At 31.0% G+C, this 18,905-nt stretch overlaps 2 protein-coding genes and 1 long non-coding RNA gene across 3 annotated transcripts; 1 reads left to right on the top strand and 2 right to left on the bottom strand.

Annotated features, from left to right (window-relative positions):
* Nucleotides 1-1,697: 1,697 nt before the first annotated feature.
* LOC149056748 (uncharacterized) lies at nucleotides 1,698-5,309 on the bottom strand. The gene is made up of 3 exons (XR_016191110.1): nucleotides 5,222-5,309; nucleotides 3,228-3,266; nucleotides 1,698-2,280 (listed from the first exon to the last, which is right to left on the bottom strand). It is a non-coding gene; the product is annotated as an uncharacterized LOC149056748 (long non-coding RNA).
* Nucleotides 5,310-12,062: 6,753 nt separating this feature from the next.
* On the top strand, nucleotides 12,063-12,941 carry LOC149056747 (uncharacterized). The gene is made up of 2 exons (XM_089223169.1): nucleotides 12,063-12,809; nucleotides 12,885-12,941. The coding sequence occupies exons 1-2, from the start codon at nucleotides 12,063-12,065 to the stop codon at nucleotides 12,939-12,941; spliced, it is 804 nt and encodes a 267-aa protein (XP_089079295.1).
* A 513-nt stretch (nucleotides 12,942-13,454) lies between these two features.
* LOC107171974 (uncharacterized) lies at nucleotides 13,455-14,504 on the bottom strand. Its single transcript, XM_015522236.2, has one exon. The coding sequence runs from the start codon at nucleotides 14,502-14,504 to the stop codon at nucleotides 13,455-13,457; it is 1,050 nt and encodes a 349-aa protein (XP_015377722.2).
* Between the last annotated feature and the right edge of the window lie 4,401 nt (nucleotides 14,505-18,905).

The following is an 18,905-nucleotide window of genomic DNA, read 5'->3' as shown; positions in this document are numbered from 1 at the left end:
AAACCGAAGAAGTGTTTCCCGCATCTACTTCAGCATATTGTTTAATATTACATGATCAAATTATAACTTATAATCCATTTAATGGAGAAGTAAGAACATTGTAAATATCGATTGTAAAACTTAAATTATTTTAATAAATGAAAGCATATATAATATATATCATATCTTTTTATTTCAAATAAATTGTTAATACATTACAACTATTAAAAAGTGTTTGCTCTTTTTATTCCATGTAATGGTCTTGAGAACGTAGCGTACGTTGATTGATGTGGAGGAGGTGGGTGTTGCATGTTGAAAAAAAAGGACCATCGTCCTTGTTATAGGGAGAGAAAAACGACTTGACTATTGCTATAATACTTGACTATTTATGCTTAAAATATTATAAGTTAATAGTTTTGTTTACTATATAATTAAGTTCATTAAATAGTTATTAAAATTTGTATACTTTCATATTTCACAATATCATATTTTAACTGATGTTTAAATTATTCTCATGTAATATTTCAATCATATGTATTAAACATTATTATTTAATTTACTTATTCGACTATTATATATATATATATTTTTTTCTGTCGGTGGGGGGGGGGAACTTACAGTATAGGATTGCAAGGGTATGTATGGGAGGGGTTGGGGAAGGGCACTGATGGGTATTGTCGGACACGTACGTCATAGCATAGCGCTATAGGCTGGGCGGGGTAATAGATTTTACAGGTTTTGTGGGGGAGCTAGAACCATAGATAATATATACATGGATAGGACATTAGGTGGTTTGGTATGTGCTCAAAGTGAATATATATTACTACAATGGTTATGTCTGGTTAACACTTGTGTTATCCTCAATAGTCTACATTGATAATTGATTACGTCACAATTTAAAAAGTAAAAATAAATTCATTTTTTATTAGTAAAATTATATTATAGAGATAGACTATAGTTATTATACTATCATTTATTCATTTGTCAATTTGTTATTACTGGTTTTTAAAAAGAATTAGTTTAGTAAATGTTGACCTAATTTTTAATTTTTCGTTTTTTTTTTTTTGATTTCGCAAATTATTATCTATGTTTATACTCTGTGTTGATAACATAGTTTTATCCAGGGACGCCCGGAGGGAGGGGATCAGTGGGGGCCATTGCCCCCCCTGAGATTTTTCGTGTCACTTACGAAATTGGAAGTTTTTTTACATAAAGTTGATCTTGAGCGACTATTCGACAATCCTTGTATCTAACAAGTCATATAGGAGGTATTTAATCGCAATAACGATTATTTTCAATACTTTTGGCTGGTTAGGCGTAATTGCCGAAATCTTGTATGAAAAACATAAAAAAAATTTTGTTTGCCCCCCCTGAGCTGCATCTCTGCGGGCGTGCCTGGTTTTATCATAAACCACTAATGTAACCACGTGTAACCAGTGTGGTAACATATATTGTCTTCGGTCACATTATACCGTGTGTATTAAGTATAGGGATGTCCTATCCATGTCTAAATTATCTATGGCTAGAACCGACTAAAACATACTACTTTCAAATAATAATGAATTATATTATAACAACTTTATTCATTTACTAAGCTTCCTATAATACATAGGTTGCCATAGACACAGCATACTTTATACTATATAGCATACTATATAATATTGTATAAAGGAGGAAATACAATAAAATAATAGTAAGAATTATAGCGATATCAGTAATACAATATAAAGGGAAAAAGAAAAACTTAGTTACAATTTAATTGCGCGCATGGATTAAAAATAAATTAATATTCATTGTCATATTAAAAGGATAATTATATCAAGCTAGGTGCATAGTTTAAGACTAGTACATAAATTAAAATAATAGTTTAAGATACGAAAAAACAAATAAAATACATTTTTAATCCCCCTCATCATGAATGCATTTTTCTTTTCTTTTTTTATTATGATTAAGTACAAAAAAAATCTTTTATAATATTATGTATGATATAATATTAAAATTCAAACATTAATGTGCTGTAAAATAATGAACTGTTATTAGATCAAATGTTTAATACATCCATGTTGGGAGAAAAAAAACCTAACAATATAATTAGAATCAAGTTAATATATTGTATTAAATAGTTTAATTTCTATTAATTATCAACAAAGAACATAATCGTTAAGATTACTATCATTCAGGATATTTATTAATCTTATCTTTTAATACATTTGTATAAAACATTTGTAATTCCATCTTTTCCAGAATTTGTAATATAACGTTCACAGTAGAGTGTAAACATATCAGCCGATGTATGATTTTCTGAAACATGAAGATATATTAGTATTAGAATGGTTGATTGAGTTTATTAGCTAGCTTCACCACAAACCCCCTAGGTCTCGATTGTATATGAATACTAATTTTGACCTTAATGCAACATTTTAATCAACACAGAGTGATTATAAATATTTTCTATTGGCATAAATTTAAAAATTATTTTTAAATATTTTGACCCGATCTGCATTTATAGCATTCAATTGTTGGGTTATACCAGTAAGTTTAACATCAATTTAATACAACGTCATCAAAACATTGCACTTCAGACCATCACTGTGAATCCTACCGGTTCGAAATAAACAAAAAAATTCACCGTGATATGATACTGCCAACAATAGCAGATGAAATGAAAATAATGAAAATTTGTAATATCATAAAATAAAAAATTGTTTTAAATCTCTTGAATTTGAATAATCCTATTAATACTTTTTACCGAGCCGAAAAGATTTTGTTGAACAAAATTTAAAAAAACCAAAAATACCTATATAGAAAAATTTATAGTTCCCAATACGACACCCCAGATTTCTGAATTAATATATTATTATGTCCACATCGGAAATAACCTGTTCTTGATGTGTCATTTACTTAAGCTGGAAAATCTATGAGGTTATTTTCTTCCCATTAATTATTTTTTTTTTTACGTAGGAATGTTACCCATTGATGTTAAATTAAAGTTACAATCGATGCATTGAAATTTGCTACAGTCAAGCATTTATTAGATCTCCAAATTAATATTTTGCATTAAATACAATTCATAATATGACTACAATAATCCAAACACCATATTCTTATATTATTATAAGTCATGGCCTCTGTCTAACATTGATAATGTAAACACTACATAATTAAGTACCTACTATTACTGTATTAAAAATAAAATTTAATTTTCAATACAACTTCATTAGTTATTAGTTATTAATTATTATACGTACTAGAAATTTTAATAAATTCATTATAGCTATGTGTTAATCCTGTAATCATAAAAACCTTGTGAGAGTTTTCAATTGTGCTTAGACTACAAATATTCTACATCATAGAAGTCAGAAACACCTTGGATTAAATATTCAATTGAATCAATAAATTAATCATAAGTTGAAACATCTTAATTACAATTTTATATTTATTCTATGTTCAAAACCTATAGGATTTTCCTAAACTATGACTTTGTTATAAAATACAATTTAAATTAATAAAGAATATATTATTAACAATAATTGTTTCTGTATTTCACAAGCAAACTAATATTGTTTTATTTTTTAACGTCAAGTTTTTCACCTCAATATTTAGCATTTATTTGTAACATTTAATTAAAAAATTTAAACGATATTATTTATTGCACCAAATCTGATTTTTTATTTTTCACTGGTTGGATTCAAAATAGAAAAAAAAATAAGAAAGCCATACAATTGCAGTTATTGCGGTTACCGTCACTCTTCGCCAATAATTAAGGTCATTCAATCTTCAAGTTTGAGAATAGATTCCGGTAGGAAATGGAGTTAAATTGATATTTTGAGAAGGTTAAAGTAAAATATTATGGTTAAACGCTAATATTTATAAGCAACACTATTTTTTGGTCAAACGAATGTAAAATATATCTATTGTTTGAATAGTTACACAATTCGGCAGTACTCCTTGAATCCGATCTGCAACCGGTTGATTTATGGTTGTTGAGGATTGAAATTCTAAGCAGTAAGGTAGCGATATCGACTTCTCGAGACTCAAACTCAAAACAGACTCAAACCGGTTAATTTATGGTATTATGGTTACTCAAGTGTCAATAGAGGTATACCACCTGAAAGGTGCGTATACGATATTTCCAATGTAATATTATATAATAAATATGTAAAAAAATTGGGAATATTTTAATGTTGAGATGGATTAGGTCAGTGAAGGTAAATTTGCTGAGATTTCAATAATATTTTACTATGTATTTTAATACGATTAGTGGTCAGTAGCAGTAGGTATCGCAGCTGGCGGCTATGATCAGTGAGCGTTAAACGTTTGGAGCGTATAATATGAGCAGACCATGTGAGCCGGCAGTCTAAGGTTAGTCAAAGATATTTGACGTTTTGAGAGCCGGGTAGAATTTTATTATTGAGGAATTTTTGTGGACAGTTTCTGAGGCGTAGTGTGAAGGTAGAGTGGAACGATTTCGTTTGGTTTAATTTCAGGCCCCATTCTGTGACCCCACTCTTGGCTTGTAGGTCAAGATGAGTTTGCATAAAAGAGGCAGTTATGTCTGGGTCAGACTGACATGCAAGTAGTGCTTTGTTTTCCGCAAAGTCAGCTACTATTGTGTTTTGAGTAGGTAGTTGGTTGGTCCGCGGTATAGATGTTAAAAAGGTGTGGTGCAATTACTGCACATTGCGGAACACAGGCTTCTATTTTAGAAATATTATAAAAAGTTGTTCCTGAGCGTAAAGATAAGTGGCGATCACTAAGATATGATTTCATAAGTAGGTACAAGTATAGGAGGGAAATTGCTTTAATTTTGTGGAGGAGCCCTTGGTGGCATTGCCATACTCAATCAAATGCCTGTTCAACGTCCAACAACACTTCTGTGCATATGAGATTTTCTTCAAGAGAAAAAGAGATCTTATCTACAAGACGGTAGATCTGATATATTGTTAAATGATTGTGCCTAAATACGAATTGGAAAGGTATTTTCACAAAATTGACATTTATTTTTTTTTATACAATTTGAAATTGTATATCTGAAACATTTTTATTGTATTTTGTATTGTTTTCATAAATTAAAATTTCCATTTTTACTTCTAATTTAATTATATAGTTTTTATCAATTATTATAATTTAAATAGGTCATCAAAAGCATATTTCAATAATTTTTACTGTAAACAATTAAACTCAATGATTATGATTATATAACTATTTGACATTGAATTAATTGAATATAATATATACGTACTTTGGAGTACTGTTTCTGTAAAAAGACAAATCATAATAATTAGTTTTGCATCTGATATTATTTTAAATAATGAATGTAAATTCCTACACGGCGAAACAATTATGTTGTACATAGATTATACAAAATTTTTTAAAGTTTTAAAAACTGCTTAAATTTTTTAATTTTGACCCCTTAAATTCATCAATTAGATTCGCTTTCATTTCAGGAAAAATATTGAAAACGAAGGAACATTTTTACTACCTACACCAAAATTTGATGACTGAGAGAAAAAATATGCATATCATTTCAAAACCAAACAATTCACTGAAACGTTCAGAATAACAGAATCTAATACAATAAAAATAGTTCACAATACTATATTTTTCTCAATCACTTATAATAATTATGTAAATATACTGTTCCCTTGTTAGTTATTTTTATAATAGCTTCATTAGTCTGGGACCTTTTCACAGCAGTTGAATTTTCCCATATTGAACTGACCCTAAGACGAGCTTAAGCTGTATTGTCCATATTTAATAAGCATTCACCATCATCGGTACAAATACTATCCAACTATATTCATCCTTGGTTTTGTCCCCTTAGTAGTGTGGTAATATAAAGTAACAGTGGTAAGGCTAACTTTTAGATTCTGAATGGAGTGATGAATGTATTGATTTAACAATGATGTGTGATTTTTATTTATTTTTTTTGTGTCTGTGACCTGACCTTACTGATTAACCTTCAATTTCAAACTTTGGGAGTGGTTTCCGTTGTAAAAGTGAATATCCTTGGTGCATTATAGAGGTCAAAAGTAAACATTTTCCAACGGTTTTCAAAAAAATCGAGAAGAACAAAAAAAAAGTGACAGAAAAACTGAAATTTTTTACGCAAAACCAGTTTTCGACCAAATTGATTTTTTTATATGGTTGTAATTATTTGAAATTTTTACTGAATGTTTATGTTAGAGTTATCTATATACAGTTTAATTTTCAAAACTTTTTGACTTTTTTTGAGTTATTTATAGACCACTGAAATTTTCAATATTTCTGAAAATTAGTTTTTGAACTGTCAAAAAAAGTTTTTTGCCCCTATCAAAATACTTGAAAATTTAATACAAAGTTTCTCAAAAGTTATTCTTATAATTATTAAAAAATTATAAGAATACATATGCACAATTTTTTTTATTAGCATTTGAATTTCAAATATTTACAAAAATTCGTCAAAACCATGAATATTTGCGAATTATTTTGTAGTTCAAAATTCATAATATTGTTTGTATTTTTATCTAAGGTTATAAAATTCAACACTAAGTGTTCCATAAGTTTTGCTTCAAATAGCTATAGAGAAAATTTGAAGCGTCATTATAGGAAAAATGTTTTGAGCGTCTTTGAGTTTTAAATTTTTATGAAATCGCGTAATGATAACGATTTATCCTCAAACTAGGTATATGTATATCTATGATAATATAAGGTGTTATGAATTATGATAACTACATGCAATGTTTTTGGAAAAATTGATTGACCATGCCTTATGCAAAATGCGTCCTAATTGAAAAATAAAATATTTGTTTCAAAATAGAATATATGACAATATTTAAATATAATATATCCTAGACTGACAAATCATCTCTGTTCCGAATCGTTTTTCGTATACAATGATGCCTATCATTGCATTCAAATCTAACCTACCCTAGTCAGAGGTCCACCCCACCACCTAATGTACAGCAGAGTGATACCCACTTTCCCGCTTTTTTTGTATACAATGATACCTATCATTGCATTCAAATTTAACCTACCCTAGTCAGAGGTCCACCCCAATTCCTAATGTACAGCAGAGTGATACCCACTTACCCGCTTTTTTATTTTTGAGTTTAAATTAATGGACGTATTGATCCACTTTGCCTTCCAATAAAAAATAAAATAAAATAAAAAATACGTACTATCTTCAACTGAAATAAAATAAAAATTATGGTTTTTAAACATGAAATATTAACAACAGTTCGTGCCATGCAATTAAGCTTATCGCTATCTGCACGCCGGCGACATCTCCGTTCATATCTACATACCACTCCGTCATTTAATTATTTAAATTATTATAATTGTTATGTGTATTTAGTCTATTTGTTTTTGTGTGCTGTGTTGATGATTATTGGTCGGCCTGTTGCCTCATTGTTATCATTTTCTTCGTATCACTACATTATGTCATTTATGTAGTTTTTCTTTGTATGACCAACGCTCTTTGTTTTTGTTTTTCTTTGTTGTTGTTTGCATGTATATCGTTCTCCCGCTATTTTAGCGAACATTTTTTTTTCTGTCGTAAATTATTATTATTATTCATAAATTATAAATTATAATATTATGTTTTATTAAGTCACATCGTGCGCAGCCTATTTACGTTGATTATTTTGTACTACTAATTTTTTGAAGTCGCATTGTGCGATCTGTCAACAATAAACTTACCAACTACAAAATCGTGAGTAAATTCCTACACTTATGTCAATCCAGCGTGTATGTATATACCAACAATTTGTTTGTCAGTGAGAATCTAATAGTCACAATCTACTGTGCACATCATTCTCACCAGTAACGCTGAGTTCGGCTGGTTGTGGGAACCTATCTGATATCGGATTTGGTGACAGCCGTCGTGCGTAAGTCCACCAGCCACCAGTTAGTTTTAAGTACCTACTGTCCTGGTGATTTTTGTGAGCTCTGTGGTCATTGCACCAAATCGATTCCACCACAGAGAACCCCTCCCACAACATTAACCGGCATTTTCCTTTTTTCCCATGTAATCCACCTCCCATCCTCTTCGACGTGTGATACGTTGGTTAGTGTCGTTTCGGTTAGGTGAAAGTAAGGTGGCTTTGTCTTGATTTTCCGCGATTGGTTTTTCAGTAGCCCTCCCCTTTTGTGAGCGCATACACGCATCATTGAATGTAAATATACTTTTCCCTTGTTAGTTCTTTTTGATAATATGCTTCAGTGGTCTGGCACCTTTTAGTGGAATAATTTCCAATATTGAACTGACCCTAAGACGAGCTTAAGCTCTGTATTGTCCATATTTAATAAGCATTGACCATCATCGGTACAATTACTATCCAACTATATTTAACCTTGGTTTTGTCCCTTTAGTAGTGTGGTAATATAAAGTAACAGTGGTAAGGCTAACTTTTTATTTTTTATTCTAAATTAATGGACGTTTAATTAATCCACTTTACCTTCCAATAAAAAAATAAAAAATACGTACCATATGTCTCTGAAATAAAATAAAAATTATAGTTTTTAAACATGAAATATTAACTGTTATCGCATCAAGCATTTAAGCTTATCGCATGACGCTATCTGCACGCCGGCGACATCTCCGTTAACATACCACTCTCCCGATATTTTAGCGAACATTTTTTTTTTCTGTCGTAAATTATTATTATTATTTAAAATATTATGTTGTCCGCTGTCCAGTGGACGCCCTAGCGCAAAGGTGGCGAAACCACGGCGCGTATGCCAAAAAATGTTGCTTGTATAAAATCAAAGAAACAAATTATATACAATTTAAAAATTATAATATTCCTAAGTATAATCATTGGTTATAAATACTATAAATTGCTCACTGGCCGGTTTTTCGGTGGCGTAAAATATTTCTCCCGGTAGATGGCGATATCCGAACAAACAATATTTATAAATTCGTATTATATTGCAGCTACGGGTATTATGGCCGAGTACGGTGTGGTGTATACCAGTTTTTGGAACAATATTATTGTTTATTAGTTTATTACTTAATAATAATAAAATTGATGACTGTCGTAGTCGCAGTCCGCATTCAAATGAAATAATAATAATAATAACACTCTGTCAAGCGCCGATCCGATCTCGACAACGCGCGAAGAAATTACGATATTTTTATTATTATTAAATAATACAAAAATAATATAATTAATAATAATTTAATTTTAGTTTTTATAATTCCAACGCCTGATGTCAATATTTCAAATGTATATAATAATTTATATATAACCTGTAGTGGTGCTAAAAAATTTAAATGTTTAAAATATAGTAATATTATGACATCGTGCATCGAGGCCTCCCCCTATCATCGTCCCCTAACAATCAGACACAATCAAAGCACTTACGTAATGCAAGGTTTAATAATTTATTTTTACGTTTCAACGTTCAATAAATTACCAAGATCTAGTAAACATTGTAGACTACGAGTGCTGATTTCAAAAATAGGATTTTGATGTATTATAAAATATATATTAACCAATGATTATTCTGAAATAGCTTTAAATAACTTCATGTGAAATACTTGTTATTACTTATTTTTAACTAGGTACCTATACAATTTCAATTAAAAATGTATCTATATGACAGTTTGGTTAGATACGTAGTACAACTAACAATCTATTCTAATCAAAATATTTTTCATTTGACAAAAATTTAAGTATCGATTTTTAATATTTAATATTTTTAATTTGCATGCCTATATTTTATTTGGTCACCATTCTTATTATCAATATTTTTTGGTTTTTACTAATATATTAACATGTCTGGTGGTGATAGATGTATGTTTTTTAATTGTAAAAACACTCTGAAAACGAGTAAAACGGTTTTTCATTCAATTCCATCAGATAATCAAGAAATATCAAGAGAGTAGATAATTAATTCAGGTAACCATTTTTAGATTCTGAACGGGGTGATAAATGTATTGATTTTACAATGATGTGTGTTTTTTTTTTCGTGTCTCAGCATAACTAGTTCCTCTATCAAATATTTGTTATTATTCAAAAAGTATAAGACGTAGATACTTGAAAATTTTACCAGTTATTTAGATTGGCATTTTCTTTACATTATTTAATTTTCAAAATATTTTGACTTTCTTTGAGATATTTATAGACAACTGAAATTTTCAATTTTCTGAAAATTTTTTTGGCCCTATCAAAATACTTGAAAATTTAATACAAAGTTCCTCATAAGTTATTCTTATAGTTATTAAAAAATTATAAGAATACATATGCACAATTTTTTTTTATTAGCATTTGAACTTCAAATGCTGATAAAAATTCGTCAAAACCATGAATATTTGCGAATAATTTTGTAGTTCAAAATTCATAAAATTGTTTGTATTTATATTTAAAGTTAAAAAATTTAACACTAAGTTTTCCTTAAGTTTTGCTTCAAATAGCTATATAGAGAAAATTTGATGCGTCATTATAGGAAAAATGTTTTGAGCGTTTGAGTTTTAAATTTTTATGAAATCACGTAACGATAACGATTTATCATCAAACCAGGTATATTATCTATGATAATAATATATATAATATTTATTATAATATAATTTATAATATATATATTATATTATTATTATTATATATTTATATTATAAGGTATTATGAATTATGATAGTAGTGTGAAATAGCCGGTTCTGGCTCCCCCCCCCCGCTTCACCCCTCCCCTCACCACCATGCGCCCTTCCCTCTCCCCAACTCCCCCAGCCTACATTTCCCCTCTTTGCCCTTCCCTACGTCATCATAGCCCCTCCTTGCCCTTCCCTACGTCATCATGGCCCCTCCTTGCCCTTCCCTACGTCATCATGGCCCCTCCTTGCCCTTCCCTACGTCATTATAGCCCCTCCTTGCCCTTCCCTACGTCATCATTGCCCCTCTTTGCCCTTCCCCACGTCATCTCTCCCCTCCCTACACTCCCACCGTATTACGTCATCCTGCGCGTACCTCCTCCACCGGAACTACGTCATCCTGTGCCTCCTACGTCATTATGGGCTTCCCCGAGCGCCTATTATAATATATATAATATATATATATATATAAGACTTCTATTTTATTTACTCAGGAATTGACCACAAACAAATCAAACCAATAATGTGTTGCTCTAAATATAAAGTTTTTATTTATTATTATTTTACATATTATTTATATTATATACAGAACTTACCTAAATATAAAGAAACGACAATAAATGTTTGTTATTCAATTAAATGTCAATTCCTAAACTACTATATTATAACTACTAACTAGATATTACATATTTCATAATATTTCATATTACATATTTCATAATATTATTACATCTTAATATCTTATTACAAATTACAATTAATTTATTTTATCATATCTTGCTTATCATTATTATTGTTATCACTAATCACCTTATAACCACACTAACCGTGCAGAGCGCGGTTAAATACAATTTAAAGAATTATAATATATTCTTTACATATATATACATACTATGGTATATACTTAGGTATATATATATATATACTCTATACATACTATAGTATATACGTATGTATACCGGAGTATATACTCTATACATACTATGGTATATACCTATATATACTAAAGTATTTACTCTATACAAATATATATATATATATATATATATACTAGATACTGTGTTATCGTGTAGCCCAGTCGGATAACGCGATCGAGTCCCACCGTTTTTGCAGCTGCAGCCTAGCGTGATAGCTGTTTCCCACCCCTTCTTCTCTCTCTCTCTCTCTCAAGAACTCATTGTATTTAATTTATATATTATATATTATATAACATATGTATACATATATATAATAATTATACATATACATATAATATGATAAAATCATTCCCTCCCTATATATTATGCGGTAAGTATATTATTCACGCTTGCCGCTGATGATCTATTAACTAAGATGATTATTAATTCGCATGATTCGCAAAATGTATGACGATAGCGAATCATTCCCGGTGCAGCTGTTTAACATTCAGCAAGTGTGTTTTGATCCTTTTTTAAAGTTAAATAATTTCATAACATTGTTATTATTTTAAATTTTTAAATAATATTTAATATAATAAGATAATATAATTATAAAAATGACGCAACGTGACGTGCAACTGCGACTAGATGGGGATATGTCACCCGCCAGTTTAATCGACACCACTAATTTCGTCATAGACTTTTACGGCCGCAAGTCTATCAGCATAGGACTCGACCCGTCTAGCGATTTCAACGTATCTATACAGATAATAGCACCGTCGCGGTTCGTATGTATCACAGCCGATTTTTTACGGCGCATTTACTCGTTGATGGGGAATATTCTGTCGATTATATCCGATCCGCCGATTAAAAGTCGCGAGAGACTTTTCCTCAAAGACGAGACAATTACACTATCCAAAACTAGTTATCGTGGCGCCAATATGTTGCTAGTAGAATCGCACCACCAACAAGGATTTCGCGTATTGTTGAGCAGGCAGGACCTGTTAAAGCTTCAAGACATGCAATTTATTATCAACGAGGTGATTGCACTGAAATCTAACGTCATACGTCACACAGTGATAGGACAAGCTGATCTTATGATTACATACCTATATTTAAACGCTAATGTGTACGCTGAAAATTACCCATCCGTTGAAGAAATTACCACGCCCGTTCGCAATATCCACTGCGATTTATCAACAATGATCACCGTCCCGAAAAATGAATACAATTTCGTGAATCAGATCAAATTGTTTGCATACAGGCAACTTGCAGAGTGTTGGTACAAGAAAATTCATGAAAATGATGTGGAGTACGTGATCAACAATAACGGCGGCCATGCTGAAGCCGACATCGTCGAATGGGTAATATATTATATTATATTATATTATTATTATTATTATTATAAATTATAATGTCTATATCATATTTTATTTTAGCCGATCAGACTAGAAGAAATTGACGAGTCAGCGGTGTTTTCTTACACAAACTATTGATGTGCGGCATATATAAATAAATAAATAAATAAATAAATAAATATATATATATATATATATATATATATATATATATATATATATATATATATATATATATATATATATATATATATATGCTATATGTTATATATTAATATATGAATACGTTGTTGTTATTGTTACATAATATTAGTATAGTAGATGATGAAATATAATATAATGTAATATATATATATTACATTCACTTCACTGTTAATATTTTATATAATATAATTATATTATTATATAGAAAAAACAAAATGCGTTATATTTATTATTATTATTATTAGTTTATTATTTCTAAAGTATAATTAAAATATGAATATCGTGCGTTACATATTGTTACAAATTATAACTTAACTATAAAATAATAGTATACATTCCAAGGAAAAAAAAAATACGATATTCACACACATATATATGTGTGTGTGTGTGTATATCGTATTTTTTTTTTATTTTTTTTTTTGATATATATATATATAGGTAAATGAATTATATTTTCCTCACTTCGCCCGTAAACGGATTATATTGAATAATACGGTCGTGTATGACTAGGCAGTATGCGGCTGTATTGGCTGGGAAATTATTAGCTGCCTCTATCTCGATACGTAAATCAATACTTGAAGTCTTAGCGTCATCGTTTTGTCGCGAACAATCTATACATATAAATGGACCCACCTCTTTATATGTTTCCCTCGACAAGCACGGCTGAGCGCTAAATCGTTCATAATAATGTTTCTGGAAATCAACATAATTCTGATAGAACATGGTGAATAGATTTTTGTCGAAGCTTTCGTTGAAATCTTCATATGGGTATTCGACAGAATTAATATATGCTTTAACGTTTGTCAGCGAGCACGCGTCATAATCGACGTTATAACCGTCTGACACGGTCCCGGCTGCGTTCGCGAGAAAAGCGATTATTAAGCATCTAGGTCTCTCTACCTGAGAGCATGTCTTTACCATCCAACTGTGCTTGCTGGCCTGAGGTAAATTGGGATACTCGCAAAGCTCCCAATTTCTAAAAGCACAATTTATCATTTTTTTACTATCGATGATTTTAAGCAGTTTCAATCTCTCTCGGTCATCGACTTTGATAACAGGTATTTTCCACAATACTCGTGTCAGCTGTATTTTGACTTTTTTCACCATAGTCTTAACCGGCTCGGTCGTCAAGTCCTTCCCCGCCACGCTAGTGAAATGCAGTGAACTCAGATCCGACATCGATCTATTCAATATGAGCTGCTGACTGCAATTCACCAGTATCCGCTTGTAGTCCTCACAAAAACCGAAAACATGCTTTAACGGTATACAACCACTGAACGAACCATCTTTAATGAAATTAGCATTTTTATTAGTGATATCCCAGGCAGCGTTTTGCAAGATATTAGCGTCAGCAGGTGTATACGAACAAAAGCCTTTCATTGAGCTAGTTATTCCGGGTTTTTTCACCCGTTGTACTTCGGTAGAGTTTATCTCGTATTTCATTTCGTTGAAAAAATTTGTCAAACCGTTGTGGGCTAGGCTAATTCCTGTTTTCATTTCACCGGGCTTCGTTATTTTACCCTCGATATAAATAAAACTATCGCTCGGAAGCGTATGTGCGTCTCGGTTTTAAATAGCGATACGGATTTCGTCCCCATTATCTAGTGCACTCGTGGAAAACGGCAGGAAAGAATGTATAAACATTTCACGAATAGGCGATTCGTTTACATATGCACCGCCCACATCTAAGTACGATTTATCCATAGTGTTAATGCGTGATATAAAGTAAAAAATAAAAAATAAAAAATGTCTACTTGTTTGCGATCAAACGTAAAAATTTACGATTATCGAGCGTCAGCGTTTTTTTTTTCTTTTCGATATTATTACTACTAACTTTACCACGAACAGCTGCGGTGTGTTGGGGTGTGTGTCTGTCAGCAGTCGCGACTTTAATGCGTGCATCGCCATTGTCCGCGGTATATTTATCGACATTAAATTTCAAACCCATTTTTTATAAGCAACCTTATGTTTACAGCTTCACCGCGGAAATTAATTAATTTCCCGTTTTGATCGGTCAATGAAACTCGCACGAAATCGATCGTATTTGTTTTCAATTTATACATCATGCTATATTTAGGTATTTCAACTAATTTATAACCGGGCGGCGCGATCGGATAAAATTCGTGTATCGTATGCGATTGCCGTCCGTTGTTGAATGAGCCTAAAGCTAAGTTACATTCGACTTTTATCGTGTTGACGTTCATAATTTTCACCACGTGATCAGATTCATGTCTATGGTTGCGTACCAGAATACGCTTATCAAAGCCCAACAACGACGCGATGCTATCTTCGGCGGTTAAATCTATATCATTAGTACAATGTATCGTACATTTCAACGTGCTGCTATTAGTTGACAAACTAAAAAAATGCACATCGACGTCCTTTAGAAGTTCACGTATTTTAGTTTCTAAAACAATTATTTCATAACACCCGGTAGGTATTTTAATCTTAGCGACCTCCGTCTGATTACCGTGAATAATATGTAGAGTATCGCATCCAGTCTTGACGTTAGGTATGGAATTATATGCTTGCATACTTAGAAGCCCGATTTCTGATTTATCACCCACTTCTATTGGTGGGAAAAAATGACATTCTAATTCGGAGCTGTTCCCACTCAACGATAGTGTCTGAGACGACATGAAACCGTCGATAATATTATAAATGTATTTTAATAATAATAATAATAATAATAATAATAATAGTAATATTATAATTATTATTGTTTTTCGTTAAAAAATTTTAAGCATAAATGGCCACAGTTAAAAGTATTGTATGCTTGTTGACGTTCGTAATTATATTCGATGACACAGCCTTTAAAATACTTCACTAATTGTGGCGGCGGACGAAGGTCGCCGTAGCTGTCGTAATAAAAAACTGTTTTTCCGATTTTTTTATAACACACCCAATGCGTGCCTTTATTTTTTTCAAAGTCGAGGTTAACGACAGCGCATTCCATGCGTTTAGGACCGGTGGCAGGCAACCTGTCTATGATATATACACTTTTGAAATGACGTATTTTCTTAAATTTAGCGTATGCCATAATTTCGAAATCATAAAGAGCACGATTGGGTAAAATTAGTTTTTTGATCTCGACGATTTTCTATCAGTTTTTGTTTTCGCTGATTTGCGAATTATTAGCGCTGATTTTTTATTTTTTCGTTTTTATTTTTATCCGCGGCCTTCTTTATCCCGTTACCTGTCCTTTTACGTGAACCTTTAACACCGGATTTCCGGGCAGTAGTATACAAACCCCCACCTTTGTGTGGGTTTAGATACAAGCCTTTACCTAATTGCAGAGCCGGCCTTAGGGTAAAGCGAGGCCTAGGGCAATTTTTTTTAGATGAGGCCTATAGTATAGACTTTTTTTTTATTATTTGTAAGTCGACAAACAGTAATTATAATGTTTTAGTTGGTAAATTGTTGAGACCGTCTCCGCCCAATAATAATATGGTGCTTTTGGCATCAGAATCTAAATAATAAATAATATAATACATCATTAAAAATTATAATTTCAATAAATATTTTATTATTAGATATTAGTTTATTTAAAATATTATAATATTATACACACTTAAAAGTAAAAATACACTGAACGTTGACGCTTTCTCTTTACTACATCATCACTAGATTTTATTGGAAAATCGTGATTGGTTATTTCAATTGGACCTTTTTCGATAATTATATCTCTTTCTCTAATGTTTAAATTACTAGGCCATTCACCGGGATCTTCGAAATTTTGAAAAACTTCATAATTTGGTTTACTAGTCATTTTATTAAAATTCGAATTAATAGTAATACCTTGTTCATCATTTATATTTACATTAATATTTTTAGACATATCTTGTTCGTAATCAAGACTTAAAACAGAATAATTTTCATTTTCATTCAAAGAGGAAGTACTAGTAGGAAGCAATGGGACATCAATTTTACATTGCAATTCTAGTGTATTTGGGTTATTTTCTTTTGAAGGTTTTAAAAATTTTTGAAACGCACCAGTTTGACGTTTCATAAACTTTTCTTTTTCTTTTCTTTTTTTTAATTTTTGACTACCAGATTCGAATTTTCTGAATTTATCTCGATCACGACCCATTATGACGAAGTAAACTGTTGAAACAGAAATGTAAAATATATAATAATATAGATTTACGCCTCAAACACACTCATTTTATTTCAAATTTTATTAAAAAAAACTAATAAATATATAAAAATAAAATTGTGTGTTACAATACATTAAATTTATGTACTCATGTATTATTAATTATTATTTATCATACACTTTCTTATTTTTACATTACACGAGTAGTTAATTACAAATTATTAATTATTTTATCGAAATATATTATAATTATTATATTAAATTATTGTAAGATACGTATTATATTTTATACAATAATTTAAATTTTTGTTTAAACCTATTTAGTCTGCCAATATTTTGTTATAAATGGTATTATTACGAATGCACAAGTAGATAATGAAAGAATATAATCGTATTATACCTATAGAGTTTTTCGTTGTAAAGTTTCGTTATAGAGTTTTTACTGTATTTGGTAAAAAATTTAAGATTTTAGAACTATTGTTTACTATAATTTAATAATTATCATATTTGTATAGTATTACACATATAATATTAATATCAATAAGAATTAGTACTTACTAAATGACGAAATGAAGATTCTGATTACTAGAACGAATGCGCCACGCAAAATGAACGATTTCCTAAATGTCAAATTAAATTTTATCCGAGCGGCATAACGATTAATATGTGAAGTTTGGAACAGATATAAGCCGGGTTTCGTGATATTGTCACAATAACACGATAACATTATAACAATATAATAAATTAGTATTGTTTGAAATCGTTTTCGTTGACAAAATGATTTTATTACAATAATATACGTATTACGTATAGCATCGGAATCTCCAACACAAGTACATCAATCGATAAGTCAATCATTATCAATAATGTATAGTATATGGTATAAACTAATAATAATAAAACTCATAACGACAACTGTTTCTTTGTTTACTGTATGTAATCTGTCCATTAAATTTAAATCGTATATTTTTTTATTTATTTTTTTTTAATTTCGCCGAAAAATTATAGTATAAAATAATGAATAATTTCATTTACGCGAGGCCCAAAATGTCATACAAAAGCGCGAGGCCCGGGGCAGGGGCCCCGCTAGCCCCTGCCTAAGGCCGGCACTGCCTAATTGTATAGGTGATCCGTTGTTTTATCTAATACTACGTATTGTCTTCATAATGTTGGACACTCCACCCGCCACCGTGCCTAACGCTGAAAGCCCAGCCAATATAGGGATTAGCGCTAATGAGCCGCCAGTTTTAGGGATTTTGATCACACGAGGTAGTTTATTTTTATTTTTTCTCGACCGTGCACCCCCGATTGATTTCACATGGCTCCGTGCGACGCATACAGTCGATTTAATTAATTTGCCCATATTAGGCGTTGACGAACACGTTTTGATCGATTTTTTTTATCGCTTTTTTACACACGCCTACAATATTACCGAACCCACATCCAGCACCGATTTTACGTTTAGCCTTCATGCCAGTGGTTACGAGCCACGCGGCAGCTTTTTCTTTATAGTCGGCGTCTTTCGCACCCACTCTGCTCCAAGCGCGTTCTTCCAATACACTGTCAGCAACACTACGTTCGGATAAAGAATTACTTTTATCGTAAGCTATATCATGGTCTCTGCACGCTGAATCCAAACCGTTTATACCGGTCTGACCTAGAGCTAGTCTTTTTCCTAAATTAGTTCCCGGTCCACAGTACTGATAACCTGGTAGATGTAATTCGACTGGTAAACTATTTAATATAGTGTTCAACAGTCCCGTACCGCTATTGGACTTGGCCTTCCGACGGGTAACTTATAT

This window comes from Diuraphis noxia, unplaced genomic scaffold, assembly GCF_037042655.1.
Source record: "Diuraphis noxia isolate RWA-SAM2 unplaced genomic scaffold, SU_Dnox_SAM2 contig0003, whole genome shotgun sequence".
Lineage (NCBI taxonomy): Eukaryota > Metazoa > Arthropoda > Insecta > Hemiptera > Aphididae > Diuraphis > Diuraphis noxia.
The sequence above is the reverse complement of the archived record's forward strand: the minus strand, read 5'-3'. Positions and strand labels throughout refer to the sequence as shown.